Source organism: Parus major, chromosome 1A, assembly GCF_001522545.3.
Source record: "Parus major isolate Abel chromosome 1A, Parus_major1.1, whole genome shotgun sequence".
Lineage (NCBI taxonomy): Eukaryota > Metazoa > Chordata > Aves > Passeriformes > Paridae > Parus > Parus major.
The window spans coordinates 14374421-14398235 of NC_031773.1; the positions used below are offsets into that span (position 1 = coordinate 14374421).

Consider the following 23815-nt stretch of genomic DNA (forward strand, 5'->3'; position numbering starts at 1 on the left):
GGAGTCACTGTCAGAAGGCCCTGCAGTGACTTTCAGGGGCAGGTCTTTGGTGAGTATCAGTGACAAACAGTCCCAAGCTCAAGCAAGAAACCACCAGCCAGACAACCCTTCCCCTGGGGACTTACATGAGGGAGACAGTGAAGTGGAAGCGCTGCCGCAGCCCCTTGAAGGTGATGAAGGACTGAGGGGGGAAGCTCCTGGTGGTCATCTCGCAGTACGGCCGCTCGTACTCTCCAGGGGGACACTCGCACTTGAAGCCCCCGATGAGCAGGTTCACGCAGGTTCCTCCGTTCTTACACACCCCCGGAGCACAGCGGCCGGAGCGCGCGTTCACCTCACAGTACTCTCCTGCAAGGGGAGAAGCAGACATCAGGGAAGGTGACACCTCACCCAGCACCAAGCTGTGACACTCAGCTACCCAAGTGGTTCTGCTACAGTTAAACTGCTTCCAAACCTCTACACCTGCTCCCCTAAGCAACTGAGGTACAAGCCCGTGATTGCTGGGGGTAAGGGTGCTGCATCTTCTACAAGTCTGGATTTTCAGGGAAGTGCAGAATATGATTTGCTGAGCAATCTTCTTGCAAATATCCAACAACATTGGCCTACGGTTTTCAGATTCCTTGGCTGCTTCCAAACTGGGTAACAAATATAGAACTGGTGACAGACAGATCTAGATGGGAGAAGGTAGAAACCCTGCACATTCCCTGTCAACCAAAATACGTGCAAATTGTTTTGGTGTTTCACTGTAGTTGGAAAGTGTGTAAAACAGATAAATGGTTGCACTTTGTCCTGAATGGAACTTGGCTTTGCTGCCCATGGTGGCAGCAGAACATGGCTGAGCTCATGACAAAGCTCTCAAAATGTCTATAGCAAGAACAAGCAGGATACAGATGACATAGGGATTGCTTCCACCTTTTCCTACACATGCATTCTAAAGGTGATGACCATTTTCTGAACCTTTTGGAGCAGGACATGTTAACTCACCACAGAAATTGTGGATTCTGTGTGTCACTTACTGAAGTTGTTTCACCCCTAATTACTTTGTCTTTATTCATCCCCAAAGCATGTAGTATGAGATGTTAAATACAATACCAAAGATGGAGTGTCTTGCTTTGTATGTATGCTGTGGGTTTTTGTCCTGTGCTTGCCCAAAATCTGAGAATGAATCCCAATTTAAGAAAAGTAATGTACAGAGGATATTAATTTTAAAAAACCTGCTGTGGCTGGGACAAAAGCAGCTGGTGAATTAATCATTGTACAGAAAGCCAAACCCTCTGTGTGAGCCAATTAATTAACATTAGTGTTTTGACATGTGTCTTCCTATGGTATAAAGCATGTTCACATCCCACATGTAAAACTGTTCAGAGAAACTCGAGGTGGCATACACCACCAGTAATGGTGTCTGACATATAAATGTAGAGTAATACTACTCAACACAGCCAGCTGAAGAAAACGTTTCTAACACTTCAATGTTTGCATGATACCAGCAGATGATACAATTACACTGGGACACGTTCTTTGCAGTGGTGCTCAGCAACAGGATGAGGGGCAACAGGCTCAGACTGAACAGCAGGGAGTTCCATCTGAGAATGAGGAAAAACTTCTGTCATTTGAGGATGACAGAGCACTGTTAGGGCTGCCCAGAGAGGCTGTGGAGTCTCTTTCTCTGGAGACATTCAAAACCCAGCCAGACATGATCCTGTGCAACTTGCTGTAGGTGGACCTGCTTTAGCAGGGGTTCAGAGGAGCAGAGACCCCTTCCAACCCTGACCATTCTGTGGTCCTGTGATTGATTCAAGCACAGTTAAAACTGTGAAAACACATTCCTGCAGGAAAGTAAAAGCAGCAGGAGCTGTGGGCAGTGACTCATTAACAAAGGCAAATTTAAATGGAAAGTTTTGTTCCATTTGCTGCCCCACAGCCCTGCTCCCACACCCAAGGCTGCCCACACTGGAAGCAGGCTGAAGTACACTGCAGCAGTACTGCTGCACCCAGACATGGATCTGCACCTCCTTTGTGTGCCAGGCTCTAAACTGCCAGGGTTTGCAGCTGGTTTAGCCAATGCCCCAAGGGCAGTGATCTCTGAGATAAGGTGAGGTGGGCAGCTCTGTGGTTTTGGCTCTCCAGCTTTGCTGCCTTTTTCTTCTTGCATCAACACCACTTGCCTCTTCAGACAGGTATGGCTCGAGCTGGCAAAATGCAGGAGCAAACACAAGACTGCTATGATCAAGAGCCAGGCCTGGATGAACACCCCATCCAGGTGGGGCCAGCTCTGGAGGATGGACCTGCTCTGTGCATTACTCTGAACTGATAATCTACATAACCTTGAGCCCAAGCCTGTGTTTAGAGCTTTTCCCCTTCAGCACTGATGTTCCTATATTCTCTTTAACATATTAAATGAAATGCTGTGAAAATCACTTGATAAATATCTTCCTGTTTCCATTCATCAGCTCTACATATCAGGCAAGATTATGTGAATACACTTTCCTTAATATTTTTAAATGCTGTATCATGTATTTCTTTTGGAAAACATTGTATACATCATCCAAGACATCCCTCGGTATACTGGATATGGTGCACACATGCATCAGATGTTTTAAGAGGACACTACAGCGAGCACTTGATGATCCACTGCATAAGCATAGCCCTTAAACACGTATCTTGTGTACCAAAACATTCAAAAAATGGAAAAACAAAATTCCTATAGAAAGGCAGAAAACAGAGGTTTGCTGCTTTAAACAAAGAGGTAGGATATTTTGTGAAATAACTCTGACTCAGAGAAGAATGTAATCTTCAAGGCTTTCTGAGAACAGAATGATGTATTTTGTAAAAGCAAATAGCACAAAGGCTTGAATACACAGAGAGAAAAAGGGTGAGCTAAAAGGAGAGATTCCTGGCATTGCAGCATGCTGTGGAAATGCCATGGCAATACAGAGGTGAAATATAAAAGCCTAAGCTGGAAGTCATTGATGCTTCTGTATTAATTCTGTATAGACCGTTTGTTTAGATACCTATCAGACATAAAACTATTTAAGAGAAAAACTTACAGAAAAGTTCTATTGTACTGTGTTTATCACTGCTTTTATTATGATGTGTGAAGAAGCAAATTAAAAGAATATACTTCAAGATTCTTTGTCCTATATTCATTCAGCTGTAGTATCATTGATGTCCCAGTTACTAAAATTATTCTGAATTCTCTTAAGTCTGTAATGTAAATGAGAACTGCATTTGATGCATATTCTTTGATGTTGACTTTTCATATTTTATGTCTATTTACCAAAATATATTAAAATAGTAGTTTTGAAATCTCAACAGTAAATCCAAGGTGTCACTTTGAGGCACAAAGGTTGTCAAAAAACCTTTTGCTTTTTACACTTAAAAACTGTAATTACCCTTTTCTCCAAAAGTGCCTGGAATTATTTAGAAACAGAGCATTTTTGCCTTTTGGAGTAGCCGTTTGAGCAAGAATTTGAAGCACTGCTTTGATCAGGACTGGCAGCAGAAGGCACCTTTGTATCACCCTTGGGTTTGTCACTTCCAAGGGCAGCCACCTACCCTTGGTCCCACCACTGTCCCACAGCTTTGCCCTGCAGGAGTTTCGAGGCACAGCCTAAAAACCATCCTCAGAATTTGAACCAAAGCCTGCATGGACTTGAAGGAAGAGCTGGCTGCTGGCTGGAGCTGGAGTCAGAAGGCCCTAAGGGAAGAGCTACTTGAGGAGCAGAAAAGGAAGGGAGCTGCAGTGCCAGCCTTTGGGAATGAAAAGCGCCTGTGTGCCTGCTTGCAGCTGAAGGTTGGAGGGCTGGGACGTGCCATCAAAAGGGTGGCCTTACAGTCTGGTAGGAAAAAATAGTACAGGAGAGGGAGAGCTGCTGAGCAGTGAGGATCTGGAAGGGCTGGGGTGATAAAAGCAGAGCCCAGACAGCAGTCATGCACAGCCTGGAGTCAGTCTGTGATGCTGGAGATGGTGGCATGGCTCAGTCACTCACCCAGCCTGTGCAACTGTCCTTTGCTCCTCACAGCATTTCCTTGACTAATATAATTTCATTTTTCACACTGGCTTGCATTTTAGGAATCACTGAACAAACTAGTTACACATCACAGCCCTGTGAAATCCAAGCAGGGGCTGTGAAGCTCAGCCCTTCCAGCTGCTAAAGCTAAAGCATGCACTCTCAGATAACATGGGCTGTGGCTGCCTGTAATCTGCCAGCAGATTCCTGGGCTTTGAAAAAATTCTGCCCTTGCCAGGAAATGATTTACTGTGACATGACAATAGCTCATCTTATGGGCTCCTAATTAATATTGATGACTCTTAAAGCTACGAGTCCTGTGGCTTTTCTGCAGCCCTTTATGTAATGCTTCTTGTTTTTAAAGCCCTTGAGATCAAAACGTCACTGTTGCTTTTGACACTGCATCCTACTCACAAACATCTTATCTTTAATACATCCCTATCCTCTTCAATTTTAGGACTAATGTCACAAAGATGTAAATCATAAAGTTTCTATTATTAAGTTTATGTAAGTGAGGACACCACAATGGCAGTTGCAAAATAGCAAGAATAGTCAAATACAAAGCTTGGCTAGATTTGGTCTTCCTCTGACCTATTCCGAAGAAAGTAATGGAAGTTTAACTAATAAACAATAAATTGTGATGCAAAAAGTGAAAAGAAATAAAAATAAGCTGTCTCAAAACTGAGACAATAATCTCACAATTACAAATGCTTTGTTGCTAAACACTGTGGGTTTCAAGCAACACACTGGTGTGCATCAATGAGCCAGTCTTTGCAGAAATCTGACTGTGGTTTTCCTGATGAGTTATTTGACCTTACAACAACAATGTATAATGTTTGAAAGCTTGCTGGAAACAAGATGATGGCATCCAAATACATACAGAATTCCTCTTCACATCAGTTTACTGCAGTGTGTTTCACCAATACACTGGTTTAGGGACTAGTCCTCAAAATCTTTTACTATTCTCTGATTGTATTCAACTGAAACAGTACATTAAATACATATTTACATGAAGCAGCAGATTTGCACTGATGTTCTTTTTCTTCAGTTTTCCTGGACACAATTTTTTACTCACTGTCTGTAATTGTTTGAACTGATTATTTTCTCTATTCTCATCCTGCCACTTGCTCTAGACACATATTAATTTTCTCTGTTTATAGTTGCTTTGCCAGAATAAGAAGCATTTTGAGCAGCTGATTGAAGCACCACACCTAAAACTGTATGTTTTCAAGTGGAAAGGAGAATCCACAAGAATGAAGGCAAAAGGAAAAACAACAAGGAACAACAACTAAATTCTTCAAACAAGTCCCATTGACTGTTTGTCCTAATAGAGAACCAACTACATTAAAAATGTATTTGCTGTATTGGACATTATGGGAAATCAATCCTCCATTTCCTCTAGTAATTAAGGCACTACTAAACTTACATGGCAATTAGCACCAAAGCAATCAGTGCACTAAGTAATAAGAAGGTTGTTAAAAACAAATTAGCTGCAGAATCAGCTTGGAAATCTCTACTAGGACAAGAGATAAAGAGGTTGGGATCCTGTGCTTTAGGGGTGGTTTCACCATAGTTCAGACTGAGTGGGAGTTACCACAGTCCCCTCCTTTCCCCGAGCATGCTGCAGTTTCCTCCCCCTCCCTTGTGCTGCCATTCATGTAATCCTGCAGTTGACTGATTTGTAGAGCTAAGATGGCAAAACACCATTCATTTCTTTATTGAAGCGTTAGCAATCTTCAGATTAAGTCTCTTTTAGGACTGATGGGATGAATAGCACATGGGAAGGAGGCAGGACAATGCACCCAGGGAGAAGAATGGAGGAATGGTCTTAGAAAGGTTTAACTGTTATGGAAATACAGCTTTAAGCCATTTTAGATGGCTCATGTGTGAGTCTAGTGGCTCATTGCTTGCCCTAGGTGAACTGGATCAATACCTCCAGTAGATACCCACCTCTCTCCACTGATTGTACATGGTTGTACTGCAGGAAAATTTGCCTAAAATATAGGGGCAATTAAAATAAAAAAAAAATAGCACTGGGTTTTGTCCATGAAGGGAAATTCATTACTTCAATGGCTCTGAGGTACAGGAGTTTACCCTCAGAATCTACTGGGTTTCCTTACCTCCCAGCAAATTGGCAGCAAGTGCCAATTACCAATGAAATGTGACACAAACAAACAAACAAACATCTACTGGGTTTATGAGAGCAGCTAGAGAGCAGCTACACAGAAACATTAGCCAACTCATTCTGAATGATGGAGAAGCTGGATCAAATAAAAGTTAGAAGCCACCGGTGTACTAGTGACAGAGATTAATTAGGGGACAACTAAACTCATGTACCATTTCACATGAGTGACTCAGTAGTGTTATTTGAGTACCAGATGTAAAATCAAGGGCCAAACCCATACTGCCACTTCAGAGAGACCATGCAGGCTCCATACCATGACAGTGATGGTCATGACTTTGTGAGGTTTCTAAATGACACTGCTACTAAACCTTTACATTTGAAAATACGTTTTGGTCTTTCCTTTTACTCATTTGTTTATGTTTTTAGAACTGGGACCTGATCTAGGTTAATTTAAATTATCCCAAATCCTCTTACAGGGAGAAATACCAGCTTAAGGTCTATTTTAGAGTTTCCCTCCTTTCTTTTGCTTTCTGCTTCCTTTGCTGCTTTCAGACTTAAAAAGTCATATTGTGAGAAACAGGTTAAAGTAAAATAATACATAAAACCTACGTAGATATACTCCACACATGCACACTCAAACTGCTGACTTGCAGTGACAGCTGTCCTGCTAACCATCAGTTGCTAACCATCCCAGATTTAATATTATGTACTTACAAGAGACTAGATATACTCCCTTTTAGTATATAAGTACAAATCTTAGTGTACAACACTGGGCAAAGTAACAGCAAAAACATTCCTGTCACACTATGTGTATAGCTTGCCAAGTAGTTCTCTGAGGTGATATGTAGAAATGATTCTATAATAAGATACTCTGGAAATCACCTTTTATCTCTGGATCTGCTTTAGTTTTTCCGTGGGCATAAGCACTAAGCTCTGAGCTGGTGGGAAAAAAGTGTGCAGATTTACCACTGCTCTTTTGGATACAAATATATCTATATATCTTAGACCTCTCCTTCATCACCACCTTTCTCCCTTCCTTGTGCTTCTTCTATGAAGTTCCCCCTAGGCAACCCTGATAATTCACAATTGAGATTTTCAAAATCTGTAAGACTCAGCTAAATAAGGTTCCTAAGATTTTTAATCATGAGATACTTTAAAATAATCAATGTGAGAGGCTTTTTATTTGCCTCTGAAGCTATGGGGGGTCATCTGCTGGTCTCAAAGTATGTGAGAGCTTTTGGTGGTCAAATTCCAGCCCAAACTGTCTGTTCTGAGGGAGGTCCCATTTCTACTCACACCTCAACAGGATGATGCTACTTGAACCTTCCCAGTTCCTCTTCCCACCAGGGTCCTCATGGCAAATATCTGCACCCTGGCTGCTCAGAAGTCTTCTGGGAGGAGAAGGAGGACCACCATGAAAATACCCCATGGGTCAAACAGGCAGGGGAGAGGCCAGGACCTCATTCTACTTGCTGGTCCTTCCCCAGTGGAAACCAAGCTAAACTGTATTTTACAAAAGCAAAAGCAGCAAAAGCAGGTCTCAAGCTCCTTCAGGCTGTGCCCATTGATGCAATGCACATGCAGAGCAGCCACTGCAACAGTGCCTGGCTCTTTGACAGCCCCAAACCAGGCCCAGGATCCTAGAACAGCATCAGTCTGAGCAAAGATGTTCCATTTTCCCTAGACTCCTCCCCTTCCCTGGTCACAAAACAAAGCAAAACAAAAGACACCCTGCAGAGAAGGACGGATGGATTGATGATTTGGGTTGTTTTGTGTTTTTTGCATTTAAATGAGAAGGAATAATTGGGGGAGGTGGGAGAGAGAAGAAACAATACAGAGGAGGATTAGTGATATTTGGGGCACATCTGTTGGAGAAATGAATTAGTCTGTGGATTCCAGAATTATGAGCATGTTCTCAAGATCATATATGCTCAATGTTGCATGATCACTGAACCTCATTCTCCTATGCAATTTCCACCAGTGCCAGCAAGAACAAAGAATAGACAAAAGTCACAACTGAATACTTGTGTTCTCTTCCTTGTGTATTTGTAGAGGAATAAAAATCCCCAGGCATTAAGTTTCCACTCTATGTACATCAGGAAACTCGCCTTTCACCTTCCAGCCAAAATGATGTGAGCATCAGAAGTGCAACCAAGATTTATCAGAAGTACTGTGATTTTTTTTTCCCCTGACAGCACCATGGAGCAAGGAGCCACATACCACAGTAAAATATTCTCCATTTAAGAAAACACCCAATTCTGAAGCCCACCTTAGGGTTTGGCAAAGAAAAGAGGTAACTCAAGATTTTACAGCCCATGGATTGGTGCCAATACCTCCAAAAAAAGCCCCAGATGGTTGTTTTGCAGAGGTGGGGCACATGCTGAATGGAAAACTCATGAAGAGACATCTCTGTGTGAAACCTGGGCACTGGTGTCCTGCAATGGGCCAGTGGGCAGGGGTGCACACAACATGTCTGGTTTCCTCCTGCCGCCTGCTCCCACAGCACCAGACATAATCACATCCAGGCTTTTGAGGAAATGCAAGGAAAAACACTTTTTTGGAATGCTTTAGATGTGGTGAAGAAAAACCCATAGAATCACAGGATCATTTTGGTTGGAAAAGGCCTTAAGCATCCAAGCCTTTACTTAATGACAAATTTGGCCCTATGGGGTCCAGTGGGTAATTTCTCAACGTCTTAATCTTTACTCTTGGCTGACTTGACAACTGTCATGAAGCTCTCTAAATTACTGAGGCATCCACTGTAATGTACAGAGCCCTTGCAAGGTGTCATCTCCTTCTGCATTTGACCTTTAAGGTAAAGCTTTAGAGACTTTTCAGGCTCTGTCTCTCTCACAGCACAAATCTACACATGAGAAAAAAGAAATGCACAAAAATTTCCAGCTATGTTGAACTCTGTGGCAGGTTTACATGTAAGACAATTCATCATAATGCAAATTGCAGTGATTTGGTGTAAGATACGGTGATGAAGCAGTGCCTTTCAATAAAAGCCTAAGCTTTATCTCTGGATGTATTATCAGGAGGATAACATTATTATAGATGTCAAAGATAAACCTCAAACTAGATTATGCCATTGTGTCTGCAATTTGCATTATTACTTGGATAAATCTCTTCCTAAAAATCCCACCTGATGAAGAAGCTGAAGGTGTAAGAACAAAGCATCCCTTTGCATAAAACATTAATTTACAAAGGAATATCCCTCCATTTATTTTTAAGAGCCACAGTCACCTTCTCCCTTTACTATATTCATCTGATATTATATTTTGTTTTCTCAGCCCTCTGTGCCCCTTGATTCCTCTCCAGGAGTGTTACTGGAGGAGGGGCACATGGAGGGAACCAAAGGCTGGAGCAGCAACCATGGCTGCCAGGACAGATTCCCTTTGGGACAACCTTTGCTGGCTGATCCATATTTGCATCTCTGCATGCCTGCAGGCACTTCAGCATGGGAACCACCTGCCAGGCCTAGTTCTCACCTCCTTCCATAGGCAGCAGTGAGATAGAAGAAGGGGACAGACTCATTGTGCTTCCACTCAGATGACAAGAAAGATTATTTCATCCCACAGAGTTGCAATTTTTCCTGGCCAACAAATGCCACCACCAGGACCATTAACTCAACAAGGCTGTTGTTCCACAGGCTGTTTTGGCCTCACGCTGGGCTTTTCAAAATACATTAAACTATTTATGTGAATGAGGAAAGCAAGCAAGGCGTGGTGGCAGTGGCAGGGGTGTGTGTGCAATAACATCTTTTATCAACAGGAACTCAGGAGCTGGAAAACCAGACACGCTTTCAGGCACCATCAGGCTTCCTGCTCACTTTCAGCCTGGCTTCCCTAAGCTGCTTTACAAAGACATCACCAAAGAGTTGAAACCCCGAGTTCCTAAATTGCTGGGCAAGAGCAAAACTCTAGCACTTGTTTTTGATCAAGCTAGCATCTCAAAGCAGTTCAAAAAGGAAGTAATCTGCAAATAACTGCCCTCAGAAAGAAGGAGAAAAATGAAGGCTAAAGAATACACAGAAAAGAAGACCAGTGTCTCCCTTTCAAGGACAAACGTTGCTCTTTCCTTTAGGAGAGTTCAGCCCTTATTTCACTAGGATCCCACTTAATTTTCTCCATGTAGCTGTTACAGACATGATGATTCAGCTCACAGGAGATGAAACACAGAAAAAGCCATCTCCCCTTGTCTCCAGCAGCCTGCTGGGACTGACTGCACAAGCAGATAACTCCGTACATCTCCACCGAAGGAAGGCTGGTGAGAGCCCACATTTTGTGTTTTCCGTAAATTAGAAATTTTCACAGGAAAATCTCACTCTCCCATTTTCTGTGTAATCCAATGCTATGGTAAATATCATGGCAATTTAGAACCAGGCATAATCAAATGCCACAAATCAAATCAGGCCCCTTAACATCCTAGGTGGTCCCAGAAGCTCTGGTGGAAAGAAGCGTAATGGCCAATTAGTGAGAATAACTGAAGATAAGCCATAAAATATTAATAACACAACAGAAAACCGTGCTTAAAGTCAATCTACTGTTGTAACTATGTGTTAGGAAGCTAGGAGTTCAGAGCTCTGTATTTTTATTTTATATGAGAAGTAACAGCTTAAAAGAAAGGTACACTTACAAGCACTGTCTAACTGTCTTTACTGTGAATCATAGTTCAGTGGTTTAGCATCATGGGATAGGTAGCGCTGGCAAAACAATCTGATGCTCATCAGATTCTCACTGTTATACATTAAAAGAAAATTATGAAAAAAACCCTATCAAAAATGCCCCCTTGCTTGTCAAATTAAAAGGATTAAGGTTAAAAAGATAATCCCATAATCTTATGTTTTGGTAGCCTCAAACATATTTTGAGTGCAGGAACACAAACTGAAAACAAAAAGCAACTTAAGCAAGGAAACTGACTTTTTTTTAATGAATCATGAAAAAGGGATTGTAATGTCACACACATCTTGCATAGAAAATCTCAAAATCCATGTATTTTTAAACCTACAGAACAAAATTCAAAATTCAATGGAATGGAAATTCAAAAGTTACTTTCTTAAAAAATATTTTTAAATGGACTCACAAAAATTAACCCAGCCAGCTTTCACAGCTTGTACTTAACTGTTTACAGCAGTCCAGTGAATTAAAATTCTGCCTTTTTGTTAAATACCATTCAATTTTAAAGTAACCTTAAATGATTATCATCTTATTAGAGTTAATACACTTCATTGTCTCAATTAGAATGTGTTTAATTATTAATATAAGGCATTAATCTTCATATCTTCATCTTTCTTACAATATGCACATCAGTTGAGCTGACCCTTTGAAGATGGCCTATCTAATTAACATATATTTTCTAATTATACTATATTAAAATGCTGTATAAAAGATCTCATACGCTTCTCTATGGAGAATTTGAGAGACAGCCTGGAGTAAAGTATCTTCATCTTGATTATTAGAAACTGAGAATTCAGACAGCTCTGGAAGCTGTGCTTCGGGGGCACCACACAGTGCGGGTCGCAGAACAAAACCCGCCCCAGGAGGAGCAGGGCTGGGATGCAGGCACTGAACCATGATGCTCTAAACAAAAGAGCATTTGCAACAACAATGAAGTTGTGGTTCCCACCACGCTCTGCACAACTGTAATTATCTTGATGTTCAAGGCCAAGTGCCTCAGTCTGGTGCTCAACTGTCGAAACTTTCAATCATCATAACACAAAGAACAGAGACACAAGAAACTATTTTATGCTTTTTTTCTTTCTTAACAGGCTATCATCCTGATACCCTCATCTCTCCACACAACCATCCTTCCTGCCTCTTTCCCATTGTTTATCCAATGATGGAAACAGAAATGTCTAATTTGGAAATTATAAATATATACACTGAAGTCCAAGATGTATTTCATAATTCAGTCTTCCTGCTTCCTGGTTTTGTTTCCCAGTTTTTTATTTGCAGACAGGAGAAAAGTAGCCCCATTACCTTGATCCTTGGAAGCTAAACCTCTGTTTTGTTTTGGAAGATCTAGAACATTTCATTTCAGATGTCCTGGAAATTTTTTTTGTCTTTACCTCTGATCTGCTGTGAACACTGTTGAGGGAATTTTCAGAACATAAGGTATACTGGAAAAAAATAATATCTCATTATAATTTTATCATCTGCACAAATAACTTATAGGCAAGTTTTTGGATTTTTCTCCTCCTTTCTTTCCTCCTTTTTTCTTATCTGATTTGTTTTCAGTGAGAAAATAACACCACCACTTAAGGGCTAGTCTGACATATGGGTTGTTTTGACATTTAGCAAGTGTGTGTTTGGGTAATGAGAATCCACTTGTGCTTAAAATTTTATCCAGTTAACCTTTTTGAAATTAAACAATGGGACGAAACCCCCCTAAATTATATTATACAAGGTTCAACTTGGCTAAATTAATAAAAACACAATTGTAAACTATGGTCACAGATAAATTTGCTGTTGCTTAATTAACTGCTATTTAAAATATTTTAATGCAAACAAGCCTCCATGTGTGTAATTTCTGTCAGACCAATGATCTGCAATGCCTATATATGTTCACAATTATGACAATGTGTGGGACTTTAGCTACATCACTGAGGAGGGGTTTTACATGTACCTATAAAATTATAATATCAAATACCTCCACTTCACTTCCCACTTTTTTTATTTTAGTTTTACCAATGATGATAAGAAAGCGCTCTATAACAATGATTTTCAAATAGCCTGGGAGAATTGTGACTCCCATTTAGGTGTGGTAACAGAAATACCATCAATACAAAACCAGAAAATAATTCAAGAAACTGCTCAAAATTGACAGAGCAATATCATACACAATGAAATGCAATAAAAGAGATTTCACATGTGCTGCTAGAATGAATGGAATCCTAAGTTTAGACCAGTCTGTTGTTAACCAGGATGCCAGTAGAAACCTGAGGTGCTCGCTGTGTGTCTCTGCCATTGGACACCAGCAATCAGCTCACACTTGTAGCACATTTCCTTTCCAGGTGCCCACGGCAGGCAGGTACCCATGGCAGGTCAGCAGCTTGCCTTGCTCCCACAAAGCCAGCTGCCTGACAGCAAACAGGAGCTCAGCTGGGCACGGTGTCAGGGTCAAATGTGTTATTTTCACAACGGGCATTTCATGAAATTTTACTTAAAAAAGAGACTGAAACCGATGCTGGGTAGATGGTATGGTAGGGGGGTTGGACTAGCTGATCTTCAGAGGTCCCTTCCAACCCCAAACATCTTGAGGTTACACCTGGCCATCAGGGCTAAATACTAAACACCTGCATTGCAGAAGAGCTGGGTCAGCACTGGTCCCACAGCTGCAACCCTGTCCCACCACAGTCTGTGCTTGCAGGCCTCTCCTGTCCGCAAGGCTTGACTTCGTACTGTACAGCTCACAGCCAAAAACCTGCCTTCACTCCGTATTCCACACAGACACCAAGGGCATTAGAGCCAGCAAGTGTAAAACTGTAACTGTGAGCATGGAACCATTCTGAAACAGGTTACTGCCCAAGTTATCTGATTACTGAATTTTAACTACATGCTACTTTTTTGTTGTTGTTATTGTTATCAAAATCTGAGGAGAAAGTGTTAAATGATCAGTGATAGACTCTTCAGCTGACAAATGAGGGGAGTGGCTAAATGAAGGGAAGAAGAATCCAGCCCCACAGCTGTCCTATGGAGAAGCAAAAGAAGATAAGCCATAATCAGTAAGGAGGATTTCCTAGACACTGAACTGTTTGGAAGAGCTGAATTCATAAGTATATTGGAGATTAATTGCTAAGGTAGCTCCTGAAGCCAAAGCTAAGTGATTACATTGGTGTGTGATCTGCTACTTGCTTCTACAAATCACCCATCGTGCCTCCACTGCAGGAGCACCCAGGAAGAACATGAGTCCTGTCAAATAATTGTAAAACGAATTAAAAAGAACAAATACAATGTTAAGTCTGTAGCTAGGTTTCCACATGACAGCAAAAGACTTTGATCAGTGCAAATACTTCCATGGGCAAGGAAGATAAGACACAAGGCTGCAGATGAGGCATCTGAATCCCCAGCACTTGCAGCAGGTCATTTGAATCAAAGACCATCCCACATGCAGCACCTTGAGGTGAAGGCAAGGAGGGTTTGGACATGACTGAGAAAACTGAAAAACTTTAAACATAGCTAGTTTAAGCACATCAGGATGAGGGTAATGCGATAAAACTCTTTGCCTGGTTTAAGAAAAAGCACAGCAGATTGCTGTGAAGGCTGCAGGCCATGTACATAAGTTGAGAACTAAACTGTCAACAAATACACCACAGTAATCCAATTAGCAAAGGCTTTTTGCATCCTGACAAGTGAGCGTAGGCTGAAGATTAGCTGAAGGACATATCCTCCAGATAAAAACCCACCTAGAGAAATGGTAGGCCAGTGTGTCCTGCGAATCTGATATAAACTCCAGATTTGCAACATTCATCTCCTGTGACTTGGTGACAGATGTGGACAGAATATAATCAACAGAAACATGACAATAATAAACTTCAGAATTTGACTGAAATTTTTTACTCTGTTTTTCTTGTTTCACTTATCTTCTGGAGGAAGCAGTCGTGCAGTTGTGATATCTGGGCCACAGCCAGTGCAGCATCACCCAGATCCAGCCATAAGGCTGTGGCATGCTGGCCCATCCCTGCATGCATGAACAGCAAACATTGCCACAAAAAGAAGCAAGAACCTGTTTTAACACTCACAGCAAATCCCAGAGTTAAACACACTAGGTGAGTGGGCGCACAGACTTCTGCTGAGAATCTGTGTCAGGAAAGAAATGCCCTTCACAGGGGTTCCCCCCAGGTTTCCAGCCATGGGCAGCCCAGGAATGGCCCTTCCGCAGCTGCTCTTGACTTGCTTTTGATGCAGCCCAGGACACAATTGGCTTTCTGGACTGTAAGAGCACATTGCCAGCCTTGCATCTACCAGCACCTCTGAGTCCTTCCTAGCAGGGCTGCTCTCAATTTGCTCATCCCCCAGACTGTGTTGATACCAGGGGTGCTCCAACCCACGTGCAGGACCTTGCTCTTGGTCTTCTTAAACCCCATGAGATTCCCATGGGCTCATTTCTCAAGCTTGTCCAGGTGCCTCTGGATGGCATCCCATCCCTCGGGTGTCAATTGCACCACTCAGCTTGGTGTCATCTGAGAAATTTGCAGACGGTGTGCTCAATCCCTTTGTCTATGCCACTGATGAAGATAATAATTAACAATAATGATAGCCTTTTCCAGCTTTTACACCTTGCTCTGATAAGTGTTTGGAGGATTTAAGCTCTGCTTCTGGACCATCCACCACACTGCTTACGGGGTCCTTGCCAGCCACCCAAGAGCTGTAAGGGGCTGGGAGGAAATGTGGCTGTACTCAACTGCTGCCAATGTGGGGGCACTGCTTGCCATGTCTACACCAAAAGAGATGCCTGATTATTCAGTAAAGGCAGAAAAGGGCTGATGAAACAAAGAAAGTTGAAGATGGATGGAAAGGATTGTGCTGGAACATCAGACAACAAGTATTAATTGTAAGGATGGATCTTACAAGAAAACAATTATTTATCTTTCCATCAGATGTGGAAAAGCTGCAGAGAGTCAGGTCCACAGCAATCAAAGGGAAGTGGTGATCATAAGAGTGATCATAAATGCTGTTATGAAGACCTAGTTTCACTGCAAGCATCAGAATAATGGCATGGCATAGCACTGCTGAAAAAGAAAAAAAAAAAATAAATCAGAAAAGTGTCTAAATCTTCAACACTGTCCAGACCTTCACTGGGATGCAATCACCCTCCACAAGCTTTTTCACAGCCATACAGAAACTGCAAGGTAAGGCAACCAGGTATTCTACTTGAGATGAATTGAATCATTATTGAGGAACAATAAAAGTTAGTCAGCACTCTTCTTCAATTTTTCCTGAAGCCAAAATCAGCAGAAAAACTTCATAAAAACCCATTAAGAGTTCAAATTCTGGAAATATGGCAAATCATCCAGCAGTCTGATAACTGTTATTGTATTTAAACTCTTAAAATTGACTATATGTTTTTTAGAGTATTAGACCTTGCCTAGTTTTTTATCTCTTTAGTATGTAAAACCACCTGGAATCCAGTAGTGTAACTCTGAAGACCTAGACTAAATGATACAGTTAAGGCAGGAAAGATACCAAACATTTCAGTATCTTCATGGTGTTCCCTCAATATTTGGATGAAGTATCAGAGAGATGACCCATGAAGATGTCACATGGCCAGGACAATGTCCCTACATTCATGGCACTGTTTGGGAATGACAGAATTTCTTGTTTGGTGTTTTATACTACAGAAAAACTTGGTCACAGCTGCTCAAAAGTGTTGTCAAAGCCCCACAGGCCTGTAAGGGTAACCTTTGCTCATACTTGCTGTCACAAAACCACAGCCTTTCATAAGCTAAACAAGGAGTTAAAGATGCAGTGAGGAAGGAATCAAAGCTAGATTTGCTGTACAGGATTTGGCTGTTACACACCTGTGATCCCACCAAGCTGCAGGAGTGCAATTGAGAGTGGAATTTCAGACCTTCTTGCACAAGATAAAACACTCATTATGACTACTGTGGCTGCCAGATTTCTCTACCTGAAAGCTGAAATTCCATTAAATAAATCCCTCTGGCCTGAAATAGAAGAATCTGGTATCAGAGTGAGCTGAGAAATTACTATCTGAAGAATGGATATAAGTAAAGATAAAGCAGAAGATATTCTCACATTTACTTTTATGTTCTATGTTTGGCAAGAATCAAACATTGAGAACTTACTAAGCAATATGATAAGGAACTTCTGGCAGGATGCTGAAAAACCAGCTATAATTACCTTCACATGACACAAAGTTTGAATTCATAGCAGGCACATTACATGTCATGATTCCTCATGTTAATATGGTATCACAAATACAAACTATGAGGGGAAAAATGTAACATGCTAAAGATCTCTAATTGATGTATTTGATTACTAGAAGATTTACAACCATGTAAGATTTCTCCTCTCTCTGAAGTGAAATCCAAGGAGAGATGCAAAGGATATGGGGAATTCCCTGATGATCTTCTCCCCCTACAAACTGCTCCTTGCATAGCTAAGGAGGCAGAGAAAATGTGATAATGCTAAGGAGAACTGTGGGAACATTAAATCTCTTCTTCATTTCAGGAGTTGGTGGGGTTTTTTTCCATTAGAGTGCTTTTGTTCCGTGTCAATTAAATTTTGCTTTTTGGGAACTTGACCATAGAGGAGAGCAGTCTTGGTGGCTGCTGAGCAGGAGGACAGCAAGAGTAGCACTGGAGGAGGCACCCACTCATGGCAGGGCAGGAACAGTGGGAATTCACACCCCAAGAGGTGCTGACTTATGGCCACAGTGTGCTCTGTAGGAGGCACTAGGATGGGGCTGGAAGTACAGCTCATGCAGGAAATACTGTGCCATCCATGCCCCCAAAACTGGTGTGGATGACATGATGCATTTGCTCTTCAGGGGATTGTCCCCTGGGGAGTACAGACAATTCCACCTGTGCTAAGCCTACAGCTCATCTCAGCCGCTTCTGCAGCACTCAAAGATACATGAAATGAAGCTGGAAAAATTATACAGGCTTTTTATAATGTGTTCAATAAATTTGTTTGCTTAACTAAAATTATATTCTTTAACCTTTGGTCATGCACACAGGTCTCTGCCATCAATGGCACAATTGTTAGTGTGTACATTGTTCACTTCTCTACATTAATTTGTATATAAAGAAGTTAAAGAGGTTGTAAGTCTGAAAAAAAAAAAAAGGATTAAAAATATATGTACTTCCTTACTCACTTCCTTACATCACAGGAAGTAAAGTGAATTCCAAATCACCCCAGCCTAGCCAGTAATCAGATTTCAGAAATACCTTGTAGAAGCTCAGTTTACCTTTGTGCCTGTAACAGAAGACTCCTGAAGACAGAAAAACTTTCATCATGTATAAATGACTAACAATTACATCAAACCAAATGGAGGCCTTCAAAGCAGGATGGAAAAATGGGGGGAAATTCCATCCTATTAAGATAGGACATAATTGTCTTGTACAGGAAATAAACACTATATTTTTAGCAGGTGACCAGTCAGATAGAATCAGTACAGGGTCATGATTGTGTTGTGATTCCTCATCAAATTGCAGCCTATCCCCCCAGAGAGATGACAGATCTCAGTATTTTCTTAGAATTATTTTGCTATATAGGCTCTTAATTGGGAAACAGAAACACAAGAGCTCCCAAAGCAGGCTGCATTTCATAGACTATTACCAGTCATATTTCATCTTCTACAATTAATTCAAATATTTGTAAATACCTCATACTGGTATGTTACTGCACCAAATTAGTACCATGATAAAATCTCAGTGATATGAGAATCTTCCAACCTTCAGACTTAGTAATTCTCTGCTCATTCCAGTTTATGGCAACTGCATCCCATGAGCCAACACACACTGCTGCTATTCAAACCAACCTATGCTATTTATCTGATAGATAGAAAATCTGGATTGCTGTAAACAATAAATTCACATCCAAAATGAAAACACAATATTATGATTAATAGATATAAACTGAACTTGCAAATGCATATGAATATATTTAAAGAAAGTATCAAAATCTTAGGTAAAATAACAATACTTAAAGGAGATTAGGACAAAATTCAATAATGCATCTTCATTAAATATTTCTGGTAATAGATTACTTGTTGATAACATTTTCAAACTTGCTCTGTAAAGGGGATGAAAATCAATTAACTAATGGCCACCATATGTGGGTAGATGTTTGGGTTTGATGAACAAAACAGCGACGTGGAACCTAAAGGCATCAAAGTAAATTCAATGAACCACAGAACAGACACTAAATTTCTACTGCATTCATCCAGTAATGAAACAGAAATATTGAACAATGTTTGTATGAATTTTTTGGCATAAGGTATTCCAGAACCCTCTTTATCATGGTTGGAAGTGTTTTTCCTTGGCCAATCTGAATGTGATCAAACCGTTCTTCCAAAGAAGAAAGTGTTTTCTTTAAGTGTAGCTAACTCTGAAACCTAAAGACAGCAAAGCCATAAGCAGTGCTCACTCCTTGACTTCTGACCACTTTAATATCCTAGCAGCAGGATGGTTAATTTTTAACTCAACAACTATGCACTGAAAACTTACAGATCAAATCTTTCTTTGTGTATGAATAATATTGTGTTTCTCTTCTAAATACGTACTGTGTTTATTCTGACTACAGCATTAAGTATTAAACACGTTCATCAATTATTCATATCAACTTATAATCTTTCATTTAAAAAGTATATTTAGCCTTTTTTTCTGAAGATTTCTAGCAAGATGTTCTAAAAATGTGATGGAATGCATGTCATTCCAAAACTAAGACATGGATGTATTCACTTTTATGCATATCTTTGGTTAATGAATCTTGCTCCTTCTAAGCACTCCCATTTACAGTACAATAGTATACAAACATTTTTAATGAAATCTACTGACCATAAAATCTCTTTTGTGATGCCCAGTTCTATGTGTATTGTGTATTTATTGATAATGGACTTTAAAATGCATTTCACTGTGGAAGTCATTCAGGAGAAGCTTGGCAGGAAGGTAACTCCTTAAACACTAAATATCCCAACCATCTCACAGTTCTGTTCAGGGTTTCTCCCATCAGGCAAAAAATTTGTCCCCATCTTCATAGAAAGGTCCTGCTGCCCCAAGCCCTGCATAAATCTGAGAGAGCATCTCCTGCCCTACATGCTGGGCAAAGCCCAGTTCCTTTGCTGCCATGTCCCTGCTCACTAATTCCTGGCCTCTTCCACAGTCACATTTTTGATGACAGCCCTGAGGCAAAACCCAGAGACTGTGAAGGAAAACCCTTCCACCTGGAGGGCTGGATCCACATCAACTAGATTTTTTTTACATCAGAATTTAAATAATTTATGTTTTCAATTTTTTATAACTTCAGCAGTGAGAGGCAGTGTTGGGAGCCAACCCCCTCTGCTTCACCCCTTGTTTGCGGGGGTCATAGCAGACATTGCTGAGCTGTCAGTGTAAATTACAGCTGGCAGCGCGTCAGTGCAGAATGCTTAAATGCGTGTGCAATTTCAAATACATAAATAATCCCACTGACTTCACTGAAGCACCAGAAAACATTCACCTAATATTCTTTCGTAACTTCTCAGGAGTATGTGAATAGCAGCACTTTGATCTTTATTAGCTGTCAAGTCCATGATGAGGCAAAGTGCGCTCCTCAGCGGGCTGCGGAGACAGGCCTGGAGTCAGCTACGTCCTTCTGGAGTTTTATCTGAGCATTTACAAACCAGAGTTGGCTTACAGTCTTTCCCTTAAGTGTGTATTATTGCAGCTTTTTGGGAACAAGAACACTCCTAAAGCTCTGTGCTGGCTGATGACCAAGGGCTGAGGAGCTCCTACCCAGGCTGTGCACCCACACTATGCTCTGGTATGCAATGGGGCCTGGAATGGGTTTACATGCAAACCCACGAACCAGGGGATGAGTCCCACCTTTTTAATTCCAGACAGAAGAAATGTGTTTGCATAAAGCATTTTGACCAGAAATTCACACAGTGCAAATCTCTTCAGCAGCTGACAGTCCCCCTGAGTGACCTGGAGCAAGGCATGGTTCCTACCACCGTGCACGCACAGAGATACCGGACTTTCCCTAAGTGACACTCACAAACCTTCTCCTGACTAGAAGGCAGCACCAGGAGTTTTTCTCCCTTTGAGTAAGAATGCCAGCAATTTCAGCTTGACACAGAGCTGGCCTGGCTGATGGTCTAACATATAAATCATGGGTCAAAGATAAGATAAACACATACCGGTGTAGTCCTCGTAGCACTCACAAGTGTAGCCCCCCTCTCGGCTTCGACAGAGCCCATTGCTCCCGCAAGGGTTGGAGTAGCACAGGTCTATTTCTGTCTCACAGTAGTCCCCCGTGAAGCCCGGGGGGCACCGGCACCGCAGCCCATTGATGGGGTGGATGGGGCGGAACAGGACCGTGTTGGAGCTGATGAACGGGGCCGAGCTGTCAAACTTCAGGACAGAGACACACTTCATGTAGTTCTCACAGGGCTCACGCAAGCAGATGTTGTCGTCGAAAGGCAGCACCCTCTGCGTTGAAATCGTGGTCAGCAGCGTCCTGTTGAGGTAGATCTGCTCCTGCAGGTCCTCAGAGGGGAAGAACTTGTTGCGAATGCCGCCAGGGAGCAAGGCTGAGAAGGTCACGTTCAGGATATTGGAGCTGACATCCGTGTCATTCTGGATGTTGAAAACAAAGATGCCATCCTTGGCAGTGGAGAGCACAGTTGCCACCCCCTCCACAAACAGGGACAGGAGGGGAGAAAGGAACCTCTCCTGGGACATGTTCTCCAGCCGCACTGTGATGCTGTTGGTGAGCATGTCATCCGTGATGATGGTGACACGCAGGGTGCAGACTGCAGTGACACTGTGAACACCATCTGAAGGGAAACGAGAAAAATAACATGTCAGAGAGCAGGCTTCAACCTGCAAACAAGGAGGCTCCCACAGCCTCCTGAAAATGAAACAGACTTGCAGACAGTTCAGGGCACCAGGATGAGAGATGGATATGTACGCACCTTCTGCAGTTATTACTATTATCTTTTCTCAGGAAAACAAAATAAAATTTCTTAAGAATTGTAATTCATAGGACCCGAGACATCTCAAAGAGGCCAGAAGATCCTAGACAAATAACTAGCAAGGGTTAGCGTGGAAACAGTCTGAAGGCCCTATGATGGCCAAGGGAAACCAAGAGGAAGGGGACTCTCATGACAATGACTGCTAGTCTACAATTGGTGCTGGGAAGCTGCTGCTTTTCACAGCACAATACCAAAATTATCTTCTTAGGGTATGGTCTCAGGCTTAAGGAGCCAGAACTCTGCACAGACAGAGAACTGTGACCAGAGCTTCAGATATAAGTCATTTAAGGAAGCACATCTTCAAATCTGAGTGCCAGAATTTCTTCATTTCTCATATGTAACTTCTTAAAAGTATTTTATGAATATGAGAAAAAATTTTAAATATGCCTGTAGTGAAAAGCAGACATTTAAAAACTCTTCCATTTTATTCTTTCTTTAAGGCATTTCTGATACTGCTGTGGCTGTTCTGCAATAAAACACATAATTATAAATATATAGCACTAATACCTGACACTGGACTGAGAGATGCCACTGTAAATTTTCAGTACACCCTGGGGCTTACAGTAGTGCTGTGAATGTACAAACTCTGGATTATTCTGTCATTACGGAAAATAATTATGACACAGTGAGTGTTAAATTTAATCTAACTTCAATGCAAGTGTGGAATGGGAAGTTACATCATCACTGAAATCAAATCACTTACTTTAAATCTGTCTCCTTGCTAACATTAGGGACTCATTAAAATACAGATTGCATTACAGAAAATATGGTTAGCATTAGAGCAGCATCTAGAAATCCCAGATGAGATCAAGAGTGGCTTCCAATAGGAAATGTTCCTTCTGAAAGATGTCATAGTGTAAACATACAACCAACCTTAAATGGGCATGAGCTCATCTCATGAGAGAGATGAATTCGTTTGAGTGGGGGTTAAAAACTGAGCACAGCTTCCTTAGGCCACAGCTCAGTGTCACAGCCTTGGTCTGAAGTATCCCACTGGTAATGATTACACAAATAACCTTCTATTAAGCCTGACTTAAAATAAACCACAAGATACGTGCAGAAATGGATTTTGAATCACAACAATGTAAAATTGCATCAGGAGCTGCATTTAAATCCATCAGTGTGAGACCAAAATTCTAACAGCATAGACTGCTAAATGTCATTTTGCTAAGGTTTGTTATCTCAAAGTGTAACTTTATGACCTATTATGGTCACAGACAAACAGAACAGAAAAAATCAGAATTATTTCTTTCCTACTCACTGTCACCACTTCATCTCAAGTGTCGTTTTGTTTTAAAAAGAAATGTATTGTTGGAAGATTTTTCCTCCAGTTTTATAGCAGCAATGTAGTAAATCGGAGCAGCATAACTAACAAAATGGCTCTTGACTCCCTCCTCCTGTCTGGTTGTTTGTAAAAGCTCAGCTGTTGATTTTTTCCCCACTGAAGCAGCTTTTATGCAAATTGAAAAATCTCTTCTTCTTCGTGCTACTTTAACTACTGCCTGCTAAAACCAATCAGTCAGGAGGGGTCATTGTCTGGAGTGATCTGTTTGACTTCTCCCAGGTAACAAGTGACAAGACAAGAGGAAATGGTCCCAGGTTGCTCTAGGGGAGGAGCATTGAGTATGAGGAAGAATTTCTCCACCAAAAGGGTGCTCAGGCATTGGAGCAGCCCAGGGAAGTGGTGGAGTCGCCATTCCTGGAGGTGTTTAAAAGATGTGTAGATGTGGCCCTTAGGGACATGGTTAAATGGTGGGCTTGGCAAGGCTGGGTTATATGTTGGACTCGATGATCTTAAAGGTCTTTTCCAAAATAATTCTATGATTCTATGTGCCCATTACAGAAGCTCACATACCAGCTTTCGTTTTCTCCCACATTTGCAAAGATCTTTATCTTCTATCCCTCAGACTCATTCCAGAAATGTGTAGTCTTGGATTCCATCAAGACCCAAAGCAATCTTTACAAATGTTTGGTAGCCAAA

General features: G+C 41.5%; 1 protein-coding gene across 7 annotated transcripts in view; it reads right to left on the bottom strand.

Moving 5' to 3' along the window:
• CELSR1 (cadherin EGF LAG seven-pass G-type receptor 1) overlaps window positions 1–23815 on the bottom strand; it is a 162091-nt gene that overhangs the window by 74148 nt on the left and 64128 nt on the right. For all 7 annotated transcript variants that reach the window (XM_015628139.3, XM_015628138.3, XM_015628135.2 and 4 more), the window contains exons 2-3: window positions 20998–21636; window positions 126–348 (exon numbers count right to left, since the gene is read on the bottom strand). In XM_015628139.3, coding sequence (XP_015483625.1) covers window positions 126–348; window positions 20998–21636 — 862 coding nt within the window. The remainder of the gene's footprint in view (window positions 1–125; window positions 349–20997; window positions 21637–23815) is intronic.